Source organism: Lonchura striata, chromosome 14, assembly GCF_050655825.1.
Source record: "Lonchura striata isolate lonStrDom1 chromosome 14, ASM5065582v1, whole genome shotgun sequence".
Taxonomy (NCBI): domain Eukaryota; kingdom Metazoa; phylum Chordata; class Aves; order Passeriformes; family Estrildidae; genus Lonchura; species Lonchura striata.
In genome coordinates this window covers 7,507,962-7,526,709 of record NC_140716.1, presented here as the reverse complement: position 1 = coordinate 7,526,709, position 18,748 = coordinate 7,507,962, and the positions used below count along the sequence as shown (strand labels likewise).

At 40.3% G+C, this 18,748-nt stretch overlaps 2 protein-coding genes across 6 annotated transcripts; one reads left to right on the top strand and one right to left on the bottom strand.

Moving 5' to 3' along the window:
• Positions 1-46: 46 nt before the first annotated feature.
• Positions 47-17,339, bottom strand: IGSF6 (immunoglobulin superfamily member 6). 4 transcript variants are annotated; one of them, XM_085592283.1, is made up of 6 exons: positions 17,128-17,332; positions 15,189-15,536; positions 14,190-14,296; positions 13,124-13,177; positions 12,464-12,547; positions 47-11,334 (listed from the first exon to the last, which is right to left on the bottom strand). In XM_085592283.1, the coding sequence occupies exons 1-6, from the start codon at positions 17,192-17,194 to the stop codon at positions 11,296-11,298; spliced, it is 699 nt and encodes a 232-aa protein (XP_085448409.1). In that variant the 5' UTR covers positions 17,195-17,332; the 3' UTR covers positions 47-11,295. The 4 variants fall into 4 exon arrangements, with proteins under 4 accessions (XP_085448409.1, XP_085448407.1, XP_085448405.1 ...); XM_085592281.1 differs by having other exon boundaries at positions 11,129-11,334; positions 14,190-14,377; positions 17,128-17,335; XM_085592279.1 differs by having other exon boundaries at positions 11,129-12,547; positions 14,190-14,377; positions 17,128-17,339.
• Positions 1,262-18,691, top strand: METTL9 (methyltransferase 9, His-X-His N1(pi)-histidine). Of its 2 annotated transcripts, none has more exons than XM_021539766.3 (5): positions 1,262-1,547; positions 4,961-5,151; positions 7,329-7,538; positions 7,970-8,154; positions 17,965-18,691. In XM_021539766.3, the coding sequence occupies exons 1-5, from the start codon at positions 1,374-1,376 to the stop codon at positions 18,165-18,167; spliced, it is 963 nt and encodes a 320-aa protein (XP_021395441.1). In that variant the 5' UTR covers positions 1,262-1,373; the 3' UTR covers positions 18,168-18,691. The 2 variants fall into 2 exon arrangements, with proteins under 2 accessions (XP_021395441.1, XP_021395440.1); XM_021539765.3 differs by having other exon boundaries at positions 17,962-18,691.
• Positions 18,692-18,748: the final 57 nt, after the last annotated feature.

The window sequence follows — 18,748 nt, the reverse complement described above, 5'->3', positions numbered from 1 at the left end:
ATTAAAACACACCCAGGTTGTATGCTAATGATGCAAAGGCAAAAGCTAGCAAATTTCTTAATTTATTTGGTGTGCAATCAATTATCTGTATTTTTTATGTGACAAAACCAAGATCTATTTCCCTGTAAACAACACGTAACTAGCCTGAATTAATTTTATTTACCAATTTATAATACAGTAAGCAGATGTCTGTTTAAAAAGCAGTAAATTTATCTTTTGTCATTTTGGATTTTGATTAAAAAGTTCTTTTATTCCTGGAGGTGGAAAAAATAAACTAGTCTGTCTTTACAAATAAGAACAGGCATGGAAAGGAGAGTCTTAATCCCAAGCCAAATAAAAACAGACCAAAAAGGCATTGTAGCCCATCTAGCTATTGGAGGGAGAAAAAAACCCAAACAATCCGCAGTGGAACACTGTCTAAAGCTCTCAAGTCAAAAAATTTCCTCAGGGGGGTTGAACATCAGAGAAAATGAACTGCACTCAAAAATCCTCTGGCAATGTTCTGCTGTTGCTCTGGTTTTGCTGATTTCGCAGGGTAGGCAAGGTTGGATGTGATCAGAGCTGGACCAGAGGAGGTTCCAGGCAGAAGCAGGATCCCGGAGGGGTTTGTCTGCCAGGGTTGGATGTGACCAGAGCTGGACCAGAGGAGGTTCCAGGCAGAAGCAGGATCCCGGAGGGGTTTGTCTGCCAGGGTTGGATGTGACCAGAGCTGGACCAGAGGAGGTTCCAGGCAGAAGCAGGATCCCGGAGGGGTTTGTCTGCCAGGGTTGGATGTGACCAGAGCTGGACCAGAGGAGGTTCCAGGCAGAAGCAGGATCCCGGAGGGGTTTGTCTGCCAGGGTTGGATGTGACCAGAGCTGGATCAGAGGGGGTTCCAGGCAGAAGCAGGATCCCGGAGGGCTCTGGCTGCCAGCGCCACCCTGCCCGGCTCTGAGGCGCGCCCCGCGCGCTGAGGGCTCGGCCGCGCCTCGGCCCGCGCCGCTCTGCGCACGCGCGGCTGGCAGGGCGGCGCCCAGCACGTGCGCGAGCGCCGCCGAGGCGGCCGCCGCCCGCCCGCCCGCCCGCCGGCCCGGGGCGGGGCGGGGACGAAGGAGGAGCCCGGGCGAGGGGCCCGGCCGAGCCGCCAGCCCACCCTGCCCGGCCCCGCTCCGGTTCGAACGCGGCGCGGCCCCGCCCGGCCGTCGGCGAGAGAGAGGGAGGGAGCGGGTGTGCGCGGCAGGCCCCGGCGTGTCGCAGCGAAGGCGTCCGGGCGGGCCCCGCTGCCGCGGCGGCGCGTTCCGCCCGGAGCGTGTGCGCGGGCCCCGAGCGGAGCCGCCGCTGCCATGGAGCGGGGGGGCGGCGGCGGCGCGCGGGGCTGATCGCGCCCCTTCCCCATGAGACTGTGGCTGTGCTGGCTGGGCTGCTACACCCTGCTCCTGTGGGTGCTGAGGAGGACGATGTGGGCTGGCCCGGCCCGGTACCTGCGGAGCCCTTTATCCAGGTCCCTCTACGTGAATATGATGGGCAGCCACCGCCAGCCAGCCCCGGACGCCAGGGAGAACCACCAGGTACAGCCCCGGCGGCGGCCGCGCTGCCCGCCCCTCCCCTCCCTTCCTCACCGTGCCGGGCTGGGCGGCGGGGCCGGCACAGGGACCCCCGGCCCGGGGAGCTCCGCCGGGGGGGATCGGCGGGAGCAGCGGGGACGCGGTGCGGGCTGCGGGGCAGCGGGCCGGGCGGCGCAGACAAAGAGAGCGAACTGCTCTGTCCTGCGGTGAGAAAGTTGCCGTGGCCCTCCCTGCGGAGCGCGCCCGGCGCTGCGGGCTCGGGGGACCCGGCGGGGGCGGCAGCGCCGGTCCCGGCACCCGCGGCGGGGCGGGGCGGGGCCGGGGCTGCTCCCGGGAGAGCGGCGCCCCGGCTGCTGCTCGTGCGCCCCGTTTTTTAAAATGCACGCCCCCGTTTGTCCGGTGAGCGATGTGAGAGCGCTCCAGGGAAGTTTGCAGCTGGTGGTGACGGGGGTGGGTTTGTAATCACAGAGATGTTTGTAATTAGTACCGGCGCATCTAGAGGAAAACAAAAAAAAAGTGGGAAACTGAGACTCCCCCAGAGGCCCCGGAGCAGTAGGAGGTGGCAGACTAGGAATGAGTTGTTGCAATGTGATCCGACGGCGATGAAAGGTTAGTGCTATGTTTGGGCAGTGTGGCCGCATGGGTCGGTACCTTGTGGAGAAGTTAGGGGCCATGCCCTTGCAATGCAATGGTTATGTGATAGATTTCATTTGGGATTTGTTCAGATCCGTACTATGTTTTGGCGAAATGCTGCTAAAAATTTGACAGGCGTTAGAAGGGCTAATAAAAAGTCTTCGTGCAGAAGGAAGCTGGCAGCTTAATCTAGGTTAAATATGCAGAAACGAGCTAACGAAGATGTAGTATAAACACTTGAGGACTGCTGTACAAAGGAAGACCATAATTCTTCCTGCTGATCCATTTCTGCAGCCTTCTTAGTGCTCTGGGTGGACACTGACATCCAGAATCTTGTTGGAATTTAATGCTTGTGCTCTGCTGTTGGGAACATTCAGGACATAAGTACAAAGAGAAGCAGAATTCGGGTTTACACGAAGAACTTCCTTCTGGTGAACAAAGAAAATCTGAAAGTCTTTTGTGTTGTTAAAAGCTGTAGCAGAAAGACAAGTCAGGGAAATGTGTTGTGGAGGTGCCTGTGTCATTCACAGGTAGATGGTCTGCAATGGATAATCTCCATCTCTATTTTATTTGAGCTAGACTTTAAATGTAGATATTGATGATTTGGTACATTTAGTAAGATTTATGGTTACTGAGTTTGTGGGGTAAGCAAGGGTTGCATGTTCAGACTGCTGGTACTTTGCGGTTTTACTGACTTAACTAGTTTTATGTAAATTATCTAAAAGAAGCTTTTAATCATTTTACTAATATTAGGCAAGAGTTGCAATGTTTATAAATTTTTTGTAACAATGGTCTTAGCACAACAGTCTGAAAATACATAAGAGATTGGCACATACTTTGTCACATAACCAGTGGCCTTTCATATGTTGTGTGTGGAGGAAAACAAAAGCAGTTTCTATTCTGAGGAAGTAGTTCTGGAATTAAGCTGTTTTTTACCAATTTTTTCATTTGAAATTTAGATTGGGGTTTTTAGGTTGGGGTTTTTGGGGGCTGTTTTGTTTTGGTTTTTTCTTTTATAATGTTTTAGAATTTCTGTTATTCACCAGTGTTACATAGGTAGTTGTCAATAACCTTATTGGCAAGTTTAACCATGAGAGATCATAAAATCATTGAATCATTGAGGTTGAAAAAGAGCTCCAAGATCATCAAGTCCAACCTTTGACCAAATAACACCATACTCAGTAAACCTTATTGAGAGGAAAGTGGAGATCTGTGAACAACACCTAATTTTTGGAAATAAGCTTCTGTTAGTTGTCATCATCATCTTTCTGCCAGTGGTTATGTCAATATTTAGAAGTTTTAAAGACAAGAATTGTAGGGCTGTTGTTTTTCAGTGGAACTGCAGGAGAGAGTTCAGTGCAGAACCTCAAGGTGTATGAGCTCAGGTGTAGTCATGCTGCTTATGGAACAAAGCCTCTGTTTCCCAAGGCTGTTCTTCTGGATTGAAACTGGCAACACATTGCAAAAGGCAAATAAATCATCTGAGCCACTCCAAACCTGTTCAGTGGAGTGAGGCAGCAGCCTTGTGAGTGAACCTGACACATCCCAACCTGCTCCTGAACTCCTTGGGATCATTTGCTTTTGCCACAGTCTTGGAATTGACTTCTGAATGAATGGACAGAGTACACAAACTGCTGCTTTAGTGGTTTTGCAGGAGCCACTAAGGATTCCTTTTGGGAGTCACTGGCCTACGCTGATTTATTTAACAAGTGCTGAGCTGCAGTGAGAAGAGACCTAAAGTGGTGAATCAGCAGTTCTGGGGATCCCTGTGCCAGGCTCAGAATCTGTGTTTCAGAGGAAAGGATCACTCACTTGTTCCACCCACCAGGGTGTTTGAAAGTACAGTTGAGAGCCTGATTCTGCCAGAAATGCACCCACTGTACAGGAGGTTTTCAAACCTCAGCAGGCAGGTTTGCTGCTCAGCTGAGGGGTCTTCCCCTGCTGCCTTGAGCCAGTGTTTGATGGAGCCCCTGCTCATGAATGTGGCAAAAGGGCCCTGGAGCACTGTGTGCTCCCCTGTGCTTGCTGGCACTGCTGCTGGGAAGCTGCAGTAAGAATCCTGTCCCATTCCAGTGATGGCTGCAAGTTCCACTGTGCTGACTGCTGTGTAAACCTGCCTTGAGTGAGTGTTCCTCTCCCAACAAGGCAAACAAATGTGACGGGATCAAGATCTGAGCACGTGTGTTAAATCTTTGTGGAGTTACCCCAGTTTCTGTCCTTCCATGTGCATTTTTTACAAGGTTCTGCTAAAACTACATCTCACTTTAGGATGCTTAAAGCTCCCTATCTGCACAATGAACACATGCAGTCAGATTAAGGAATATTATTGCAAGATTTAAGGGGGAGATGAGAGTGTATTGGCTGTAGAGAATAATTCTTAATGGTAGAAAATAGACATAATGGTATTTTGTGAGAAGGACTGGCACTAACTCCATGTAAATGTAGGTGAGTGAAAAATAATTGTAATGCTCTTCATTAGAAAGAAATTTAAATTGTCTTAATATAACTTTTGCATAGAGGACCTATGTTTGCTTTCTAAGGAATTGACCTTGTAGATATCTTTCAAGTACAGGGAATTAGGACAAAAATTAAAAGCAAGTAATCAGTCCTCACTTTGTAACAATTCTAAATTAATTTAACCCTGAAGTTTGTTTGAAATTTTGTAATAAAAGCAAAATTTTCATATTTATGGAAATTGGTAATAGTTTTGTATATATTAATTTTGACTGCTTCTGGGTTTACATTGTTGAACTTTTTAAATGAACCTTTATCTCTTTTTCTAGTGGTATGTCTGCAATACTGAACAGTTGTCTGAATCCCTTCAGCCCATTTTTGTCCAGAGTTACCTTGACCAAGGAACACAGATCTTCTTAAACAACAGCATTGAGAAGTCAGGCTGGCTGTTTATCCAACTCTATCACTCTTTTGTATCCTCTATTTTTAGCCTTTTTATGTCTAGAACATCTATCAATGGGTAAGTGAAAAGTCAATATTGGGTAAGCTTAATACAGTTTGGATTTAGAGTTTCCAAGTGTTCAGCCCTGCCCCTTGATCTGCCAGCTTTTCAAAATGTGCAATTTCCCTTTGCTGCTCTGTCAGGTGTGAAATGCCCTCCTGTGTTCATCATTCCCAGCCCTCTTAACTGGTGAGCACCATTTCCAGTGGGGGGACAGAGGAGGTAATTGCAATTAATAGAAGACAGTCAGAGGATTCTAATTGCATTTTAAAACAATTGCTTGTGCTAATTTTCTTCGAAGAGAGTATCTCTTCCCTCAGCTTTCTTCCCTTCCCTCCCCCCCCACCTTGCCCCTTCCCTGCTAACCACATTTTTATATAGTTACTGTTGTGATTGTCCTGGTGGCAGACTGTATCCTGTATCCAGACTGTTCAATATTGTACCTTAAACTCTTCCTACCGGAGTGTGTTTGCCTGTCCATGGCAAATCATGGCACATTTCTAAACACTGCAGAGGTGGCCAAGTGCTGTGCCTGGTAACACAAATGTGGAATATTGTCCTTTCTCTTATTCTCTAAAACAATTCCACCTCAATTTGTGTTTAAGCTGTGCTGGAACAGATAACTTCTGATGGAGCATGTTTGACTTATGAACCATCAGCAGAGCAGGAAAAAATAAGTTGATAAAACAGCATTCTTCTATTCTTATTGCATCAGTTGCAGGAGAGTTTGGCTGTTGATGGGTGCTTTAGTATTTTTTTCAAACAAGGCAGAGCCCTTTTTTGCTCACCTTACTCCATTCAGACACATTTAACAGATTATCAGCTTTGACCTCATGAAAAATGCATTTTGTTACATTTAGCCAATTTCTCCAGTATCCCCACCTCTGCACCTGCTACATACTTCTGCACAGTCTGATACAAAATAGGAGCTGTCTACTGGGGCTAGAAAAATAGTCTTTTTCCTTATTTTCTACTCAGATGACTTTATGAGCTTCCCTGTGGTGTTCTTAGTTATGTGTAGCTTTATATAAAGGTTCCTTTGGTCCCTTCTTCCTTTCTCTTCTATTTTTTTTCAAAGGCTCTTCAGGGCTTTGAATAACACCTCATAATGCTGTTAGGAATAATAGCTATGAGCCAATTATACAGTGTGGACTGACATGTGTGCTGCAAGGGGGCTCTACTTAAATTGGATGTAGTCTGTTTATTTTTATACATTTGATATCCTGGTTAGTTTCTTCTCTGTGACTTTGTATACTCTGTCCTTTTTGTTTCTTTGGGTTTTAGTAATTCTTTCAGTCTTTTTGTCTCTGTTTACATTTTTTCCTGTTTGCTTTTTTTTTTTTCCTGTTCATTGTCTTTAAGTTTAACCTACTGGAGTTTAAAGAATAGTATTTATCTACCTGCAGTCTATTAGCAACCAGTTCTTCTTCCTCTGCCTGTTCTTCTAACTGTTTCATCATTGAATTCTGCTATGACAGCTGAAACATGTCACTGTGTAGTCTTCAAACAGTTATGGGCGGGTATGGCATTGACTTGATCCATAAGGAATCCAACTGTCACCTCTGCCCAATTCCTTAATGAGTTGTCTATTTTCTGTTCCACAGCTTTTTATGTTGAATGCAGGATCTGCAGATAGCAGCAAAAGCCATTGTAACACAGAATTTAAAAAATCTCTTTTGCCTCTCCAGCAGTGTTACCCCCATGCTTTCTTTAAATCTGTTCCCTGTCTTCCCTCCTTGTTCCACATCCCATTCCTCATTCACTGTGCATACTTCTGTGACTGCAGCCATTTTATTTCCTCTGTTATTTCATCCTATTGTTTTTTTTTAAGATAGGTAGCAGAGATTCAAATCTGCAGATGTGACAAATAAGGTTCAGTCTTTATCTTTCCTACTCTTTCTCCCCCTTCCTTTTTTTTTTTTTAATGCAATCATTTTCTTGAGCTGCACCCCATGAGCTCTTCCTTACCTAATCAAATTCCTTCTGGAGTCTTAACCACTGTAACTGCATGTGGCTCTGTGTTTGATCTCTTACAAGTGCAAGAGAAGTTGAACTGGATTTAAAATTTATCTGAGCAGTGACCTTGTCTACTATTATGTATGACTGGTTCCTGCCAAAGCACATTCTGAATTCCTTCACTGCCTGTCCTGTTAAAGTTTGTACAAAATCGGTCATTTCTTGTTTTTACATTTTAGGCTGCTTGGAAGGGGCTCAATGTTTGTGTTTTCCCCAGAACAATTTCAAAGACTGCTTAAAATAAATCCTGAATGGAAATCCCACAGACTTCTTGATTTAGGGGCTGGAGATGGAGAAGTCACTAAAGTTATGAGTCCTCACTTTGAAGAAATCTATGCCACTGAATTGTCTGAAACTATGATATGGCAGCTTCAGAAGAAGAAATACAGGTATTGACTGAATAATTCCTACATCCTTTATATCAGACATTACAGCAAGCAATCTATTTGTAATTTAATGAATGCTCAGTATTTTCAGTCAATTGCTTTATTGCTTGATTGCTAAGGAAAGGGTCAGCCTGTACAAAAGAAGAAAAACAAACACATGTGATGATCCCTCTTATCAGTGTTGGTTTTTGTCTCCTTTATTTCCTGATGCTTATCAGACAGTATAAATGTTCATAGGACTGGACATGCAGCCATGCTGATCATTGATTTAGTTTTCTTTTCCAAAAGACCAGAAGGGATCATGTCTGTCTCTTCTCTAAATGCTTGACCTTACTTGCACTACCAACATGTCCACAGGGAATTTTTCTCTTCAGTAGTTCTGTCAGAAATCAGCTTGGTTTTATTTAACAGATTGTATCTCTTTCCTTTCACAGGGTGCTTGGTGTAAATGAATGGCAAAACACAGGATTTCAGTATGATGTTATCAGCTGCTTGAATTTGCTGGATCGCTGTGATCAACCACTGACTGTATTAAAAGATATTAGAAGTGTACTGGAGCCAACCAGAGGCAGAGTCATCCTAGCACTGGTTCTGCCATTTCACCCCTATGTGGAAAATGGTAAGTACACAGATTAATAGCTGTTTAAGCAGGTAAAGAAAACATTTGTAGGATCTAGTATCCCCAGATTAAATGTTTCATAAAAGACATGTTTGTATTTGATTTTTGACAAATAACTAGTAGAGGGTATGTTCAAAAGTATAAAATCATAGGTAAATAGGCCACATGATGTAAACTGTTTTGTTAACTCCACAGAATACATTGTTGACACTAACAAAAAGCTCAAATATCGAAGTCACAGATCCTGTTTTGCAAGTTAGCATATTTCAGCTGTGTTGGAGCAACTTGGGAAAACTAGTCCCTGATTAGGGCCTTTTACCCAGAGGTGATCCCAGCTGTCTCTAGTGACCAGTTGAGCAAATCCATCAGAACTGTCTAATGTTGAATAGAGACATTCAGGTCAAACTGTTTCAAGTGTTCCAGATGAATCCCACCTAAAAATCCATACAAAGATAACTTTGACTTTCCAACAGGAGGTCTCAAAGTAAAATATGGGCCCCTACAAACACAAAGTATCAACCACTATTAATATTGTATGAATTTACATTGTACTAATAACAGGAATAAAAAAGTAAAATTCACTCCCGAAACTCAGTTATTTACCCTACTTGGATTTTAAAGAAATATATGAGAGATTTTTCATATGAATCTTTGCTTATGACTAAACTTCTAAAGACACTAGAAACCTTTCTATATGCACATGATTGTGGGTTGACTTTGAAGCACCTTGAAGGTGGTTTGAATTCCAGGAGGCTGATGTTCATCAGTCATTGTTCTGCTTCTCCTTGAGTGTTAAAACTTGTCTGTGGAAAGGCATGGATGCCCAGAAAATACAGAACTAATCATGTTCTGGCAATCACAAATGCGTCAAACTGAATCTGGTTTTCTCTTTTAACATGCTAGTGGTGTTCTGATGGGAAAGGGGAAAAAATATGTATAAGAAGTAATGCCATCAGGTGAAGAATTACTTATAATACCATATTTGAGCTTGTAATTTTGTAACTATATTGAAAAGTAATGTGTTTTAAATTAGATTTGGTGTTTGTCTTAGGCATCTGTAAAGTATTTCAAGCATATTTGGTTACAACTCATTGTTCCTATAGTGTGGGACAATATGGCTTCCCCTTGTAGAAATCCTTTGCCACTATTTGCCACAATTATGGATATGGTATAAACTGTTAACAGTGCAGGTTAGCACACACAAAAGTTATAGCTTTCCCACTAAAGATCAATTTAATTGTGGGCTAAAGAAACAGACAATTAGCTGCCAGACTGACTTCATGATGCAAAAACCATTTTAGAATTTCAGTATTTTCATTCAGCTGTTCTACATGATGCATTTTAAAAATAGTTATGTACATATGTTTTATATATAACAAAATTATACTTGGAACATTCAAAGAGGAGAACATTCCATAGCTCAAGTAACTTCTTGCAGCAGCTCATTAAAACCAGCTTGGACCCATATAGTGAAACTTTTTAATTTTGTAGAAGGAGATCAAATGGAAAATTGTTGGGGCAGGTAAGGTGTTTGATCCAGTGATAGATCCATAGATTGAAGTGGAGAAATTATTTTAATCAAAATGAGATATATGGGTTATTACATGCAGTATAATGGAATGGTAATGGTGGAAGCTGTCTATGTGAATAACATAAAACCTTCTCTAAGAGAACAAAGCAAGGTGGAGAAGAAATTAAAATACAGATCTGTGCTCACTGTCTGTGGAATGACAGTGACACCTAGAGTCCAGAGGAGCTCAGTTATAAATTCTCTCTGGGGCTTTTCAGTTTTATTTCAGCATGCAGAACAACCAGGAATGCAGTTACTGCAGATGTCTAAATTTGGCAAGAGAGCCTGATGAATCATCAGGTATTAGACTAGTCACTAAGAACAAGTATTACCACAACTTCATTTTCAATAGGTGTCTCATAGAGTCATATAAGAATCCTTTGTATTTCCTAATACAGACAGAAATTACTGGTGTGAGTTTCTCTAAAATAAAAATGTCATGCCATACTTCAGAAGTAGTGAACACTGGGCACCTGAAATTTCCTTATTGAACATGTTAATATCCTTGTAATGGGTTGACAGGGATGAGAAGGCAAAGGTGTGTATTTTAACCTCCTGAAATACTATTAATTGAACTGGAAACACAGTGTGTAAGATGGACCCTTGCTTTTTCTCAGTTTTCAGTTCTCATCTTGCAGAAGTGAGAAATGCCACTTCATTTGTTAAACAAAACCTTGCTTTATTTAAATTATGGTAAAAGATGCAGCTGTTCTTTGGAAGGGAAAATGCCTGATACTCACAGGTATCTTGTAAAAGTGCTGATTTTGCAGATTGGCTAGGTAGTAACTGCTGAAAAAGGTACTTTTTAAAAAAAGTATACTGCCTTTTGCTGGGTAGTGTAGTTCTTTTTTATGCTTGTATCCATGTTGAACAGGCTTGTAAAGGAAAAACATGGTGCTCCAGGTATTCCTGACCTTGGGATGGTGGGACTGGGAGATGGAGGTTGTCAGCCTAGCAGGTGAATTTTAGTATTGGAGGAGCAATGTTTTCAGAATGACAGTTACTTTCCTAAATAGGATTGGAAGATGCTCCCATCCCAAATGAGGTTTGCAAGGATAGTGTGTGTATTTATATTGTCAGGTTTTTTCTGCTTGCCTGTCTAATCCACAGGTTTTGCTCTGTTTAAACTGTTCTAAGGCTCATTTACTGTTGGTCTGTAAATGTTACATCAATAACCACCCTATTAACAAATTATGAACAATTCCAGAATTTCACCCATGAAACGAGTTTATTTTCTGTTACTGTCAATTGTCAAACATCTTTCACATCCTGTTTCGTGTAACAGGAATACATGAAAGTTTATATGAAGAGAAAAAAAAAAGAATTAAATCTAAAAACGGAAACTTTTATGAAGCATCAGCAATTGTCTTACAAAGATGAAGTATTTGCCCAGGGTTCTTGGAAATGGAAAATGGAATATGTAACACAGATGTAAGGTACAATGCACTTGGTTCTGGTGATCTGTTTAGAAGATACTCCCAAAGAACACTCTGGTGCAAGGAGCTTAACTTCCTCACCTGCTCCTTTGCATGCAGGAGAACTGTTGAACAAATCTGAAGTGTTGCACGTGTTCATCTGTTCTGATAAACAGTGTCATCTTCCAAATCATCCTAGGGACAGAAGTGTTTTGTTACTGAGGTGATTTTTTTTTTTAATAAAGCCAGAATTTCTTTTTTGAGGCAAACTCCATCCCTTAAGTGTTTCAGTAAAATCCTTTCTCTGCTCTTATCTAGTTGTTTTTGTCCATGTGGTATCTACAGGCTTCAGTACATGTTTCTTATCCTGTTGGCTTTTCCTAAGGTCCAGAGAGAACAGGGGTAGTAAAACATTGCCCATATTTTCATATCTGATGGTCAAACCAAGGAGCAGGTCATGTCAGCAGGGACTGAAAGGCTTTAAAGGGTAATTACAGAGGAAAATTATTTGAGCTGTATGGAAAAATATGAAGTGAAATGTACATAGGAGAAGTGCTTGACTTTGGTCTATGTGTCATTTGGTTCCTGCTTGCATCTCTGAATGATCTCTGTGCTCAGAATTGGAAAGAATTAACATTGTTTCTCAAGAGAAGGAAGATTTTGAAGCGATTTTCCTTGCTTGCAAATATATGTGATCTCTAAAGTTGTGTGGTTTGGTTTTGGTTGGTTTTTTTTAATAATTTACATGGCACATGAAAAATTATTGTCATGTAAGACTTAATGGCATAAATTTAGAATGATAAAGTAAGTTGTGTGGCTTTACCCAGTAATGTTGAATATTTAATTTAGCCTCTGTGTGTTGGAGGAAGGGAAATTCTTTTAAATATATTACAGAGCTTTTGTAATAGTTGTGTTATGTTTCTGTCCCTTACTCTGGGTTAATGGAGCAAGAAGAGCTGAAAAATCAGTACTTTTAAACATAACCTCTTAATAGCTCCATGCATTTTACCAAACAGTACAGAACTAGACCTCTTCTTGGCAAAGTACAAATTTATGGCAGTTTTAATTTTAAATGTACAAGCATGCATTTAAAAAGGAGTGTGTGTATGGGTGTATATATACACACACATGTATAAATATATATATGTAATTGTATGTATATGGCCATTTAGAATGCTTTATAATGTCCTTCAGTATTCTGTCATTCAGAATCCTTTTTTTTACATCTCTATCAACTTTAAAGGAAATAACTACAGTAAACTCCTAAAACCTTCCAGTTTCCCTTTTTCCCCATAAATTTAGGTATTGGTGGGTGGATACTCACAGGCTGTTGCCAGTGTTGAGCATATCTCTGCTTTTGAAGTTCTTGAGCAATTGCTTGAAAAACTTTTCGGCCGCTACTTATTTTCTGCAAATAATTTAAAATGTTTTGGTTCAGTGCAACATTTTAACTTGGAGGAAACATATTTTTCTACCTTTTCTAATTTAGGTTTCTACCTGGATATCTTTGGGAATGTTACTAAGTTGCATTTTAAAAACACACAGTTTGGTAAACAGAAGAGTTTTAATTTACATTATTATTGCATTACATAACATATACACCTTCTGTAATGGCCCCTTAAATGCATGGCTTCTGATTTTTGTACAAGGACACATAGTGGTGAAGGTTGTTGTTGATTAATAGCAAAACCTTTTATTGTCAGAAGTTTGAACAAAATTTACTTAAAACCTAAAGGAAACAGTGTTAGAGATGGCCTTTACAGAGATTAATTTACCATGCATCCAATGTTAAAAATAAATTACCTGATTTGTTAAATATAAATTGATAACTAATTTTGTACAAATCTAAAGTGAAGCCTTAACAGCTCAGAATGTCTCTTTAATGGAATCTCAACTAACCACAAATTTGATGCCAAATATACTTCAGAAAGACAAGAAGAAGAAGCTCTGAATCACAGACAAAGCAAATAACATGGTAACATACACAGTTCTCTGTTGTTTGGTCTTTCCCACTTTTCTTTAGCAGTTTTGTTTTTAACTGGAGGAAGGAAAATAAACGAAAAAACAATTAAAATATAAGATGAGAAGTTAGCAGAGTAGTTAAAATTGTTGCCCATTTGCAGTGTCAGTTTGTAGGCAAGTGTTTCTCTAGCTTGTACCATTGGAAAAATCAGAGAGGTTTTCACATTTGTGAAGCCTTTTTCAGCTTCTGGTAGTGGATACTGCAAGTGTTTTTGCTTTGAGCACAGTGGGACCTGCTTGAAACACTACTTAATTCTCAAAAATAAACCAATGGCATCACAGATCCAGTTTTTCCCCTGCAGAAGGCTTGTTTAATTTTTCCCACTGCACTATTCACTCTGTACCTTCACTTATAAAGAAAAACATGAAAAAGCCAGTCCTGTCTTTATGCTTAGACAGTAGTCACTACAGGAGAGAGTCATTTTACCATATCATACCAGGAAGAACTGTGAAGTTCTGATTCTCCTGTCAAAGTCTTATTATCATGTAAATATTCCTGTTGTAGCTCTGTTTTTATCTAAACACAAATTTTGTTCTAGATTAAAAAAAAACAACGATAATTACTTAACTTTTAACCATGTGCATTTTAATGAGTTTGTTTCTGTAAGCATAAAACTTCTTTCAAGTGTCTGATATTTTTAAATTTTACCAAGGTCTCTCTGTACATGTATGAAGAGAAGAGTCTGCAGTAACTTTACTGCAGCTCATAAATAATTTGATGTGAATTTAAATTATTTTACTTTTACTGGAAATTTATAGTCTCAGGATAATTTTAAATTCAGAATACCTTTTATTTTAGACACTTTACTGAAAAATGAAAATGTGGTTGCTGTTGGGAGTCCAGGTACATGCCACACAGGAGTTCATAGAAGTGTGTGTGCAGCACATGGACTTCAACCAACCACCTCTTTAAAACTTAACCATAATAGTTATGAAATGTAGAAATGTGTTTTTATTCCCCTTATGGAGATGTTAAAACTGCATTGATTTACAACATGAACAAAATCAGAAAACCACTCTGAGCCTACCTTGTAGACCACAAAGGAAATGAACACAGCAGCACTGTACAGGAACAGTAAGGATGAGGTGATGATCATGGAGATGAGTTTTCCTTTGCTGAGCTGCTTCCCTGATCCTTTATTAAAGATGAGTGTTAGAATAAAGGACAGTTCTGATTCACTTAATTTTTTTAAGACTGTATTCCAGTTCCCTTTCTCTGAGGAATTAAAAAAACATGTATCATCAATATTTTTCTGGGTAATTTTCAGTCTAAATTCCTTAGTGAGATCATTTTCCTTCTGTTTGCTCAGGCAATGGAGACCTGTTAGTTTTGATTACGAACTTCTCCTTTAGGGATAGAGAGAGAATGGCCTTCAGTGTTCTTCTCCTGTAAAGGTATATCTGAATAAAGCTCATAGACTTCTGTTCAGAAATGGAATTAGAGGAAGGAAGGGATATAAAGAAAGTAATAATCCAGCTGAGTGTTTCTGCGTTTTTTTTTCTTTTTCTGTTTTAGGCATTTAAAACTGAAATGTAGTTACTAAAGTTTCATCACTTTCTTAACTAGAGGCAAGTGATACAAAGGTTTGTAGCATTTTTCTCAGGCTGGCAGTGTGAATCCCCAGGTCTGAGGCCCTGCACTCTCTTGCAACTTCTACTAAGTGTTGGTTTCTCTACTTCTCATTTTCTTGTTAATACTTCTTTCTGACAGCCACAAAAGTCTTTCTGTAAGAGGATGCACAGTGTGGTTAGACAGCATAAGTGCAAAACTTCTTTCTTTTATAGAATTCTAGAATCATCTTCATCATATGACAAAACAGCCTAATTAGCAAACAAGGTTAAGATGCTTATTTGTGGAATCCCTCTGGATTTATTAATAACATCTTAATATAGCCATACTACTCCTAATGGGTTTGTTGGTATTTCCATCTTAAATGTCATTCTTGAAAGTATAAAGAAAGAGAGTATTTAGAAAAGATAATTTATTTCTTCTAAGGTGCTTCATTAAGAAGGAATAATCAACTGACCTGTTACTGTTAGTACTGTTCCAGCTCCTGTTTGTTTAGAAAGGGCTGAATCGGAGTCTGAAAATGCTATTCCACAGATGTACACAGCACTGTCATCTACAGTCAGATTTTTTATCTGAAGTAAGATGTTATTGTTTGATGAATGTACTTTGTACTTCTTATGATCTGTGCATCCAGGAGTACACAAATTCTGATGTGTATTAGTTAAAAAACGAAACCACAGAACTTCAGGTTGGGACGAGGAGCATCCAGAGGCAGAGAAAGTGCATGTTAGGGACACGTTCATGGAGGAGTCAGCTTGCTGAAACCTGGGCTGTGTTACAGTGACTTGGCAGTGACCTGCAACACCTGTTGGGAAGGAACAATTGATGATGTGAGGGACAGCTAAAAAGCCAGGTACAGTCTGAAAAGAAAAAACAACTACTTTTGGTTTATTCAAGGAACAGTAGGTAGAAAGGACAAAACCAACTGTGTTTCAAATTTGAAATTAAGGTTGTTTTCAGCAAACTTTGTTTTTAGATAGTTCCTACAGCTTGCACATGTGCTCATTTAACACCTTTATCTACAGGGTAATGTGCTTGGCTTTCTATTTTTTGACAAAATAGAGAAGACTGATAGATCTGAAGCAATGTGAATGTTTCCTTTGGCACTGGAGAAGACCAGAAGAATACTTTGTGCAGTTTCTAGCCTCAGATTTAGTGCTGCATGTTTGTGAGGGTACTGGCCAGTGGGCATGGGTGTTGTGTGACCTAAATTAGTTCCTCAGTGGAGAGTTCTGCAGGGCTTTCCCACTTCTCCACTGTTCCTGGTCTGAGTCAAGCCAGACAAGCTGAAGGTAAGCAGTGGAAATGTCATAAATCAAGACATTTATAATTTAGCAACTTCATAACATTGATTAGAATTCACAGTAGTTCCTAGATATTCCTCCACTTCATCACATATATTGACTCTGGGTTTCTAAGAATAATAGTGCTTGTTAGTCCTGACATTTAAAAATGTGTGCAGAGAAAACAAGGTTAATCAGAAAAGAGCATTCTAATTAAAGAACTAAAATGTGGGGTCTAATATGACTAGTCTGGAAGATTTTTTTTTGAAGTCCTTATTGAAATCCATGTGAATTCCATGTTAATATATTTAATTTTATTCAAATAAATAGTGTAGTTATTAAACTATAGCATTGAGGTTATTGCAATGAGAATAAAGGTAGTATCTAAATAGCATCCTTTTCTGCTTGCCAGTAAATAAGAAACTAGAAGATAAATAAACTGAAATTTCTTCGTGTACTGCTGATACATAGTTTGTAAACCAGTCCATGGTGAACAATTAGCATTGTTCCTTCACCATTTTTCTCACTAAATCCAATCAGATTTAGTGGCTGTAACTTCTACAGGAATAAAGTGAAACTGATTCTGTGTCAGGTCCATATCAGAGCCATTCCCCAGCAGCTGCAGCAATCTGAAGATTGTAAGTTGTGGGTGTACTTGCACCCTGTGTGATGAAAGGCAGTAGCTTGTGCTTCTGCCGCTGGTGCCCTTCTCTTTTCCACCTCATCCACAGGCTCTGGTGTCCTTGCAGAGCAGAACTCCATGGCCTCAGGTCATATAGGTGCTGCCTGCTGAACTTCCCAAACCCTCCACCCAAGCAAACACAGTTGCTCTGAAACCAGGCTGCTGCTGGAGTCTTCCAAGCAGGGAAGTGCAGCGGGATTTGACCCAGAAATCACAGGTTACAGCAGCATTTCGGATTTTTGAAGAAAAAAGCATTTGCTAGCAGTTGTGTTCTTTGGAAGTTATATGATGATAGCAGAAATTAACCTGATTTTCAGCAAAACTTTTCACTGCTTTTCTTATGTAGCTGTGTTGCAAATCATAACCACAAAATTCTCAGTCTTGTTTAACCACTGTTAAGTGAGAAAATGTAAGAAATTTTCAAGTCTTACCAGCACCATACAGGATCCAGTCAAACACCAGCATCAGCACGTTTTTTAATTTGTTGAAAGATGCCATTTCTTGTAACTCTGTGGAAATGAATCTACTTGAAGGAAGAGGAACTTAGGAAATGTTTGGATTCACGGAACTGTCTCAATCACAAGATGTAGAACTTCCTGTTTAGAAGGGTGTTTACTATTGCATTTAGCAAAGTGGTTAAAGATACAGACCACTCCAGAAAGCTTTTGTTTGTTGTGGATGACATTACTTGGAAAATGAGTGAAGAACTCTATATTTTGAATTCCTGAGAATTGTAGCTATAATCCTTCAGGTTATTTCATTGGATATAACAAATAACAAGACATTTTCCAGCATGCTATTGAATCAGCTTCTTAATTTTATATGACCATAAGCAGCCTTTAGGAGATCAGCTGGTAGGTGACCACTGAAAGCACAAAGTAGCCATCCACTGTAATGTGGGTGATGTGCTGGTGAAAGCTTCATAGCAAATCATAGTTTTCAACTTGCTGACTCTAATTACTGTAATTACCTGTGTGCCTGTCTGCTGGGCACCAGCCTCTTAACTAATGTAAGTAATGGCAGTTACCTTTAGGCCACTCCTGGCACTTCTAGTTAAAAATGTAACAAAAGATAACCTTAAAGAAGCTGCTTTTGAACAGCAGGGATAAAATGGACTGATCTTGCAATCAGTCTGCAAGTGGTGTGGCAACCTCCTGTGTGGAGTGGAATGGAACATAATTAGTGTAATTATGTTTTCTGTAGGAAAATGCAGCACACAATAAAGTTTTCATTATAATTAAAACAAAACTGTTCTGTTTTCTCAGTAGGTGGCAAGTGGGAAAAGCCCTCAGAAGTTTTGGAAATCAAAGGGCACACTTGGGAAGAACAGGTGAACAGCCTGCCAGAAGTTTTCAGTAAAGCTGGTTTTGCCATCGAGGCTTTCACCAGACTGCCCTACCTCTGTGAAGGTGACATGTACAATGACTACTACGTGCTGGATGATGCTGTCTTTGTCCTCAAGCCAGTGTAAGCCTGTGTGAAGTAAAGCTCCACAGTCTAACCCAAGAAGCAGCCTCTGAAAGAGGATTTTGAATTATGGTTACTTAAAGGGAGGGAATTTTGGGATTGCCATGCTAAATAAATACCATGTAAGAAATTTAAAGGCCAAAATAATAATGTATTTCTTTGTAGTGTGATTAGGGGGTGGGGAAAGGTTGTTTTTTAAATGGACTCCTCAGCTGAGTATTTCTTTTTTACCAGCTCTTAAACCAACATTGCATTCTGCAATCCAGTAGCAATGGGGGATATTTTTTTATTCTTACCTGCAACAGGGATCATATCCAAACAAAAGCAATAGTCTTTATAATGGTGAAACTGATACAGTGTGAACTGTTGTAAAAGAAATCAAACAAAATCTGGCAATAAAGTTATCCATTCAGTTCAAGCCTTGTTGAATAAAACTGTTGAAATGGATAATCTTCCATGCTAAGTTGCTTTCTCTCTTACTGTCATCCTTCACGTTTTTAATCATGCTAATAAACTTTTTTGAGATGACTTTTGCATTAACTTTTGTGTTCATTTTCGTAACCATAGCCATGCTTGTCTGCAGCA

What these genes read in the sequence shown, in the direction of transcription:
- IGSF6 (XM_085592279.1), bottom strand. Translation starts at nt 17,194, where the DNA reads ATGGCATCTTTCAACAAATTAAAAAACGTGCTGATGCTGGTGTTTGAC. An exon ending in AACAGTACTAACAGTAACAG is followed by an intron (nt 14,378 to 15,188) that starts GTCAGTTGATTA and finishes TTAATTCCTCAG; the next exon opens with AGAAAGGGAACTGGAATACA. An exon ending in ACCAAACAACAGAGAACTGT is followed by an intron (nt 12,548 to 13,123) that starts GTATGTTACCAT and finishes AATTATTTGCAG; the next exon opens with AAAATAAGTAGCGGCCGAAA.
- METTL9 (XM_021539765.3), top strand. Translation starts at nt 1,374, where the DNA reads ATGAGACTGTGGCTGTGCTGGCTGGGCTGCTACACCCTGCTCCTGTGG. An exon ending in CTTCAGAAGAAGAAATACAG is followed by an intron (nt 7,539 to 7,969) that starts GTATTGACTGAA and finishes TTCCTTTCACAG; the next exon opens with GGTGCTTGGTGTAAATGAAT. An exon ending in TCACCCCTATGTGGAAAATG is followed by an intron (nt 8,155 to 17,961) that starts GTAAGTACACAG and finishes CTGTTTTCTCAG; the next exon opens with TAGGTGGCAAGTGGGAAAAG.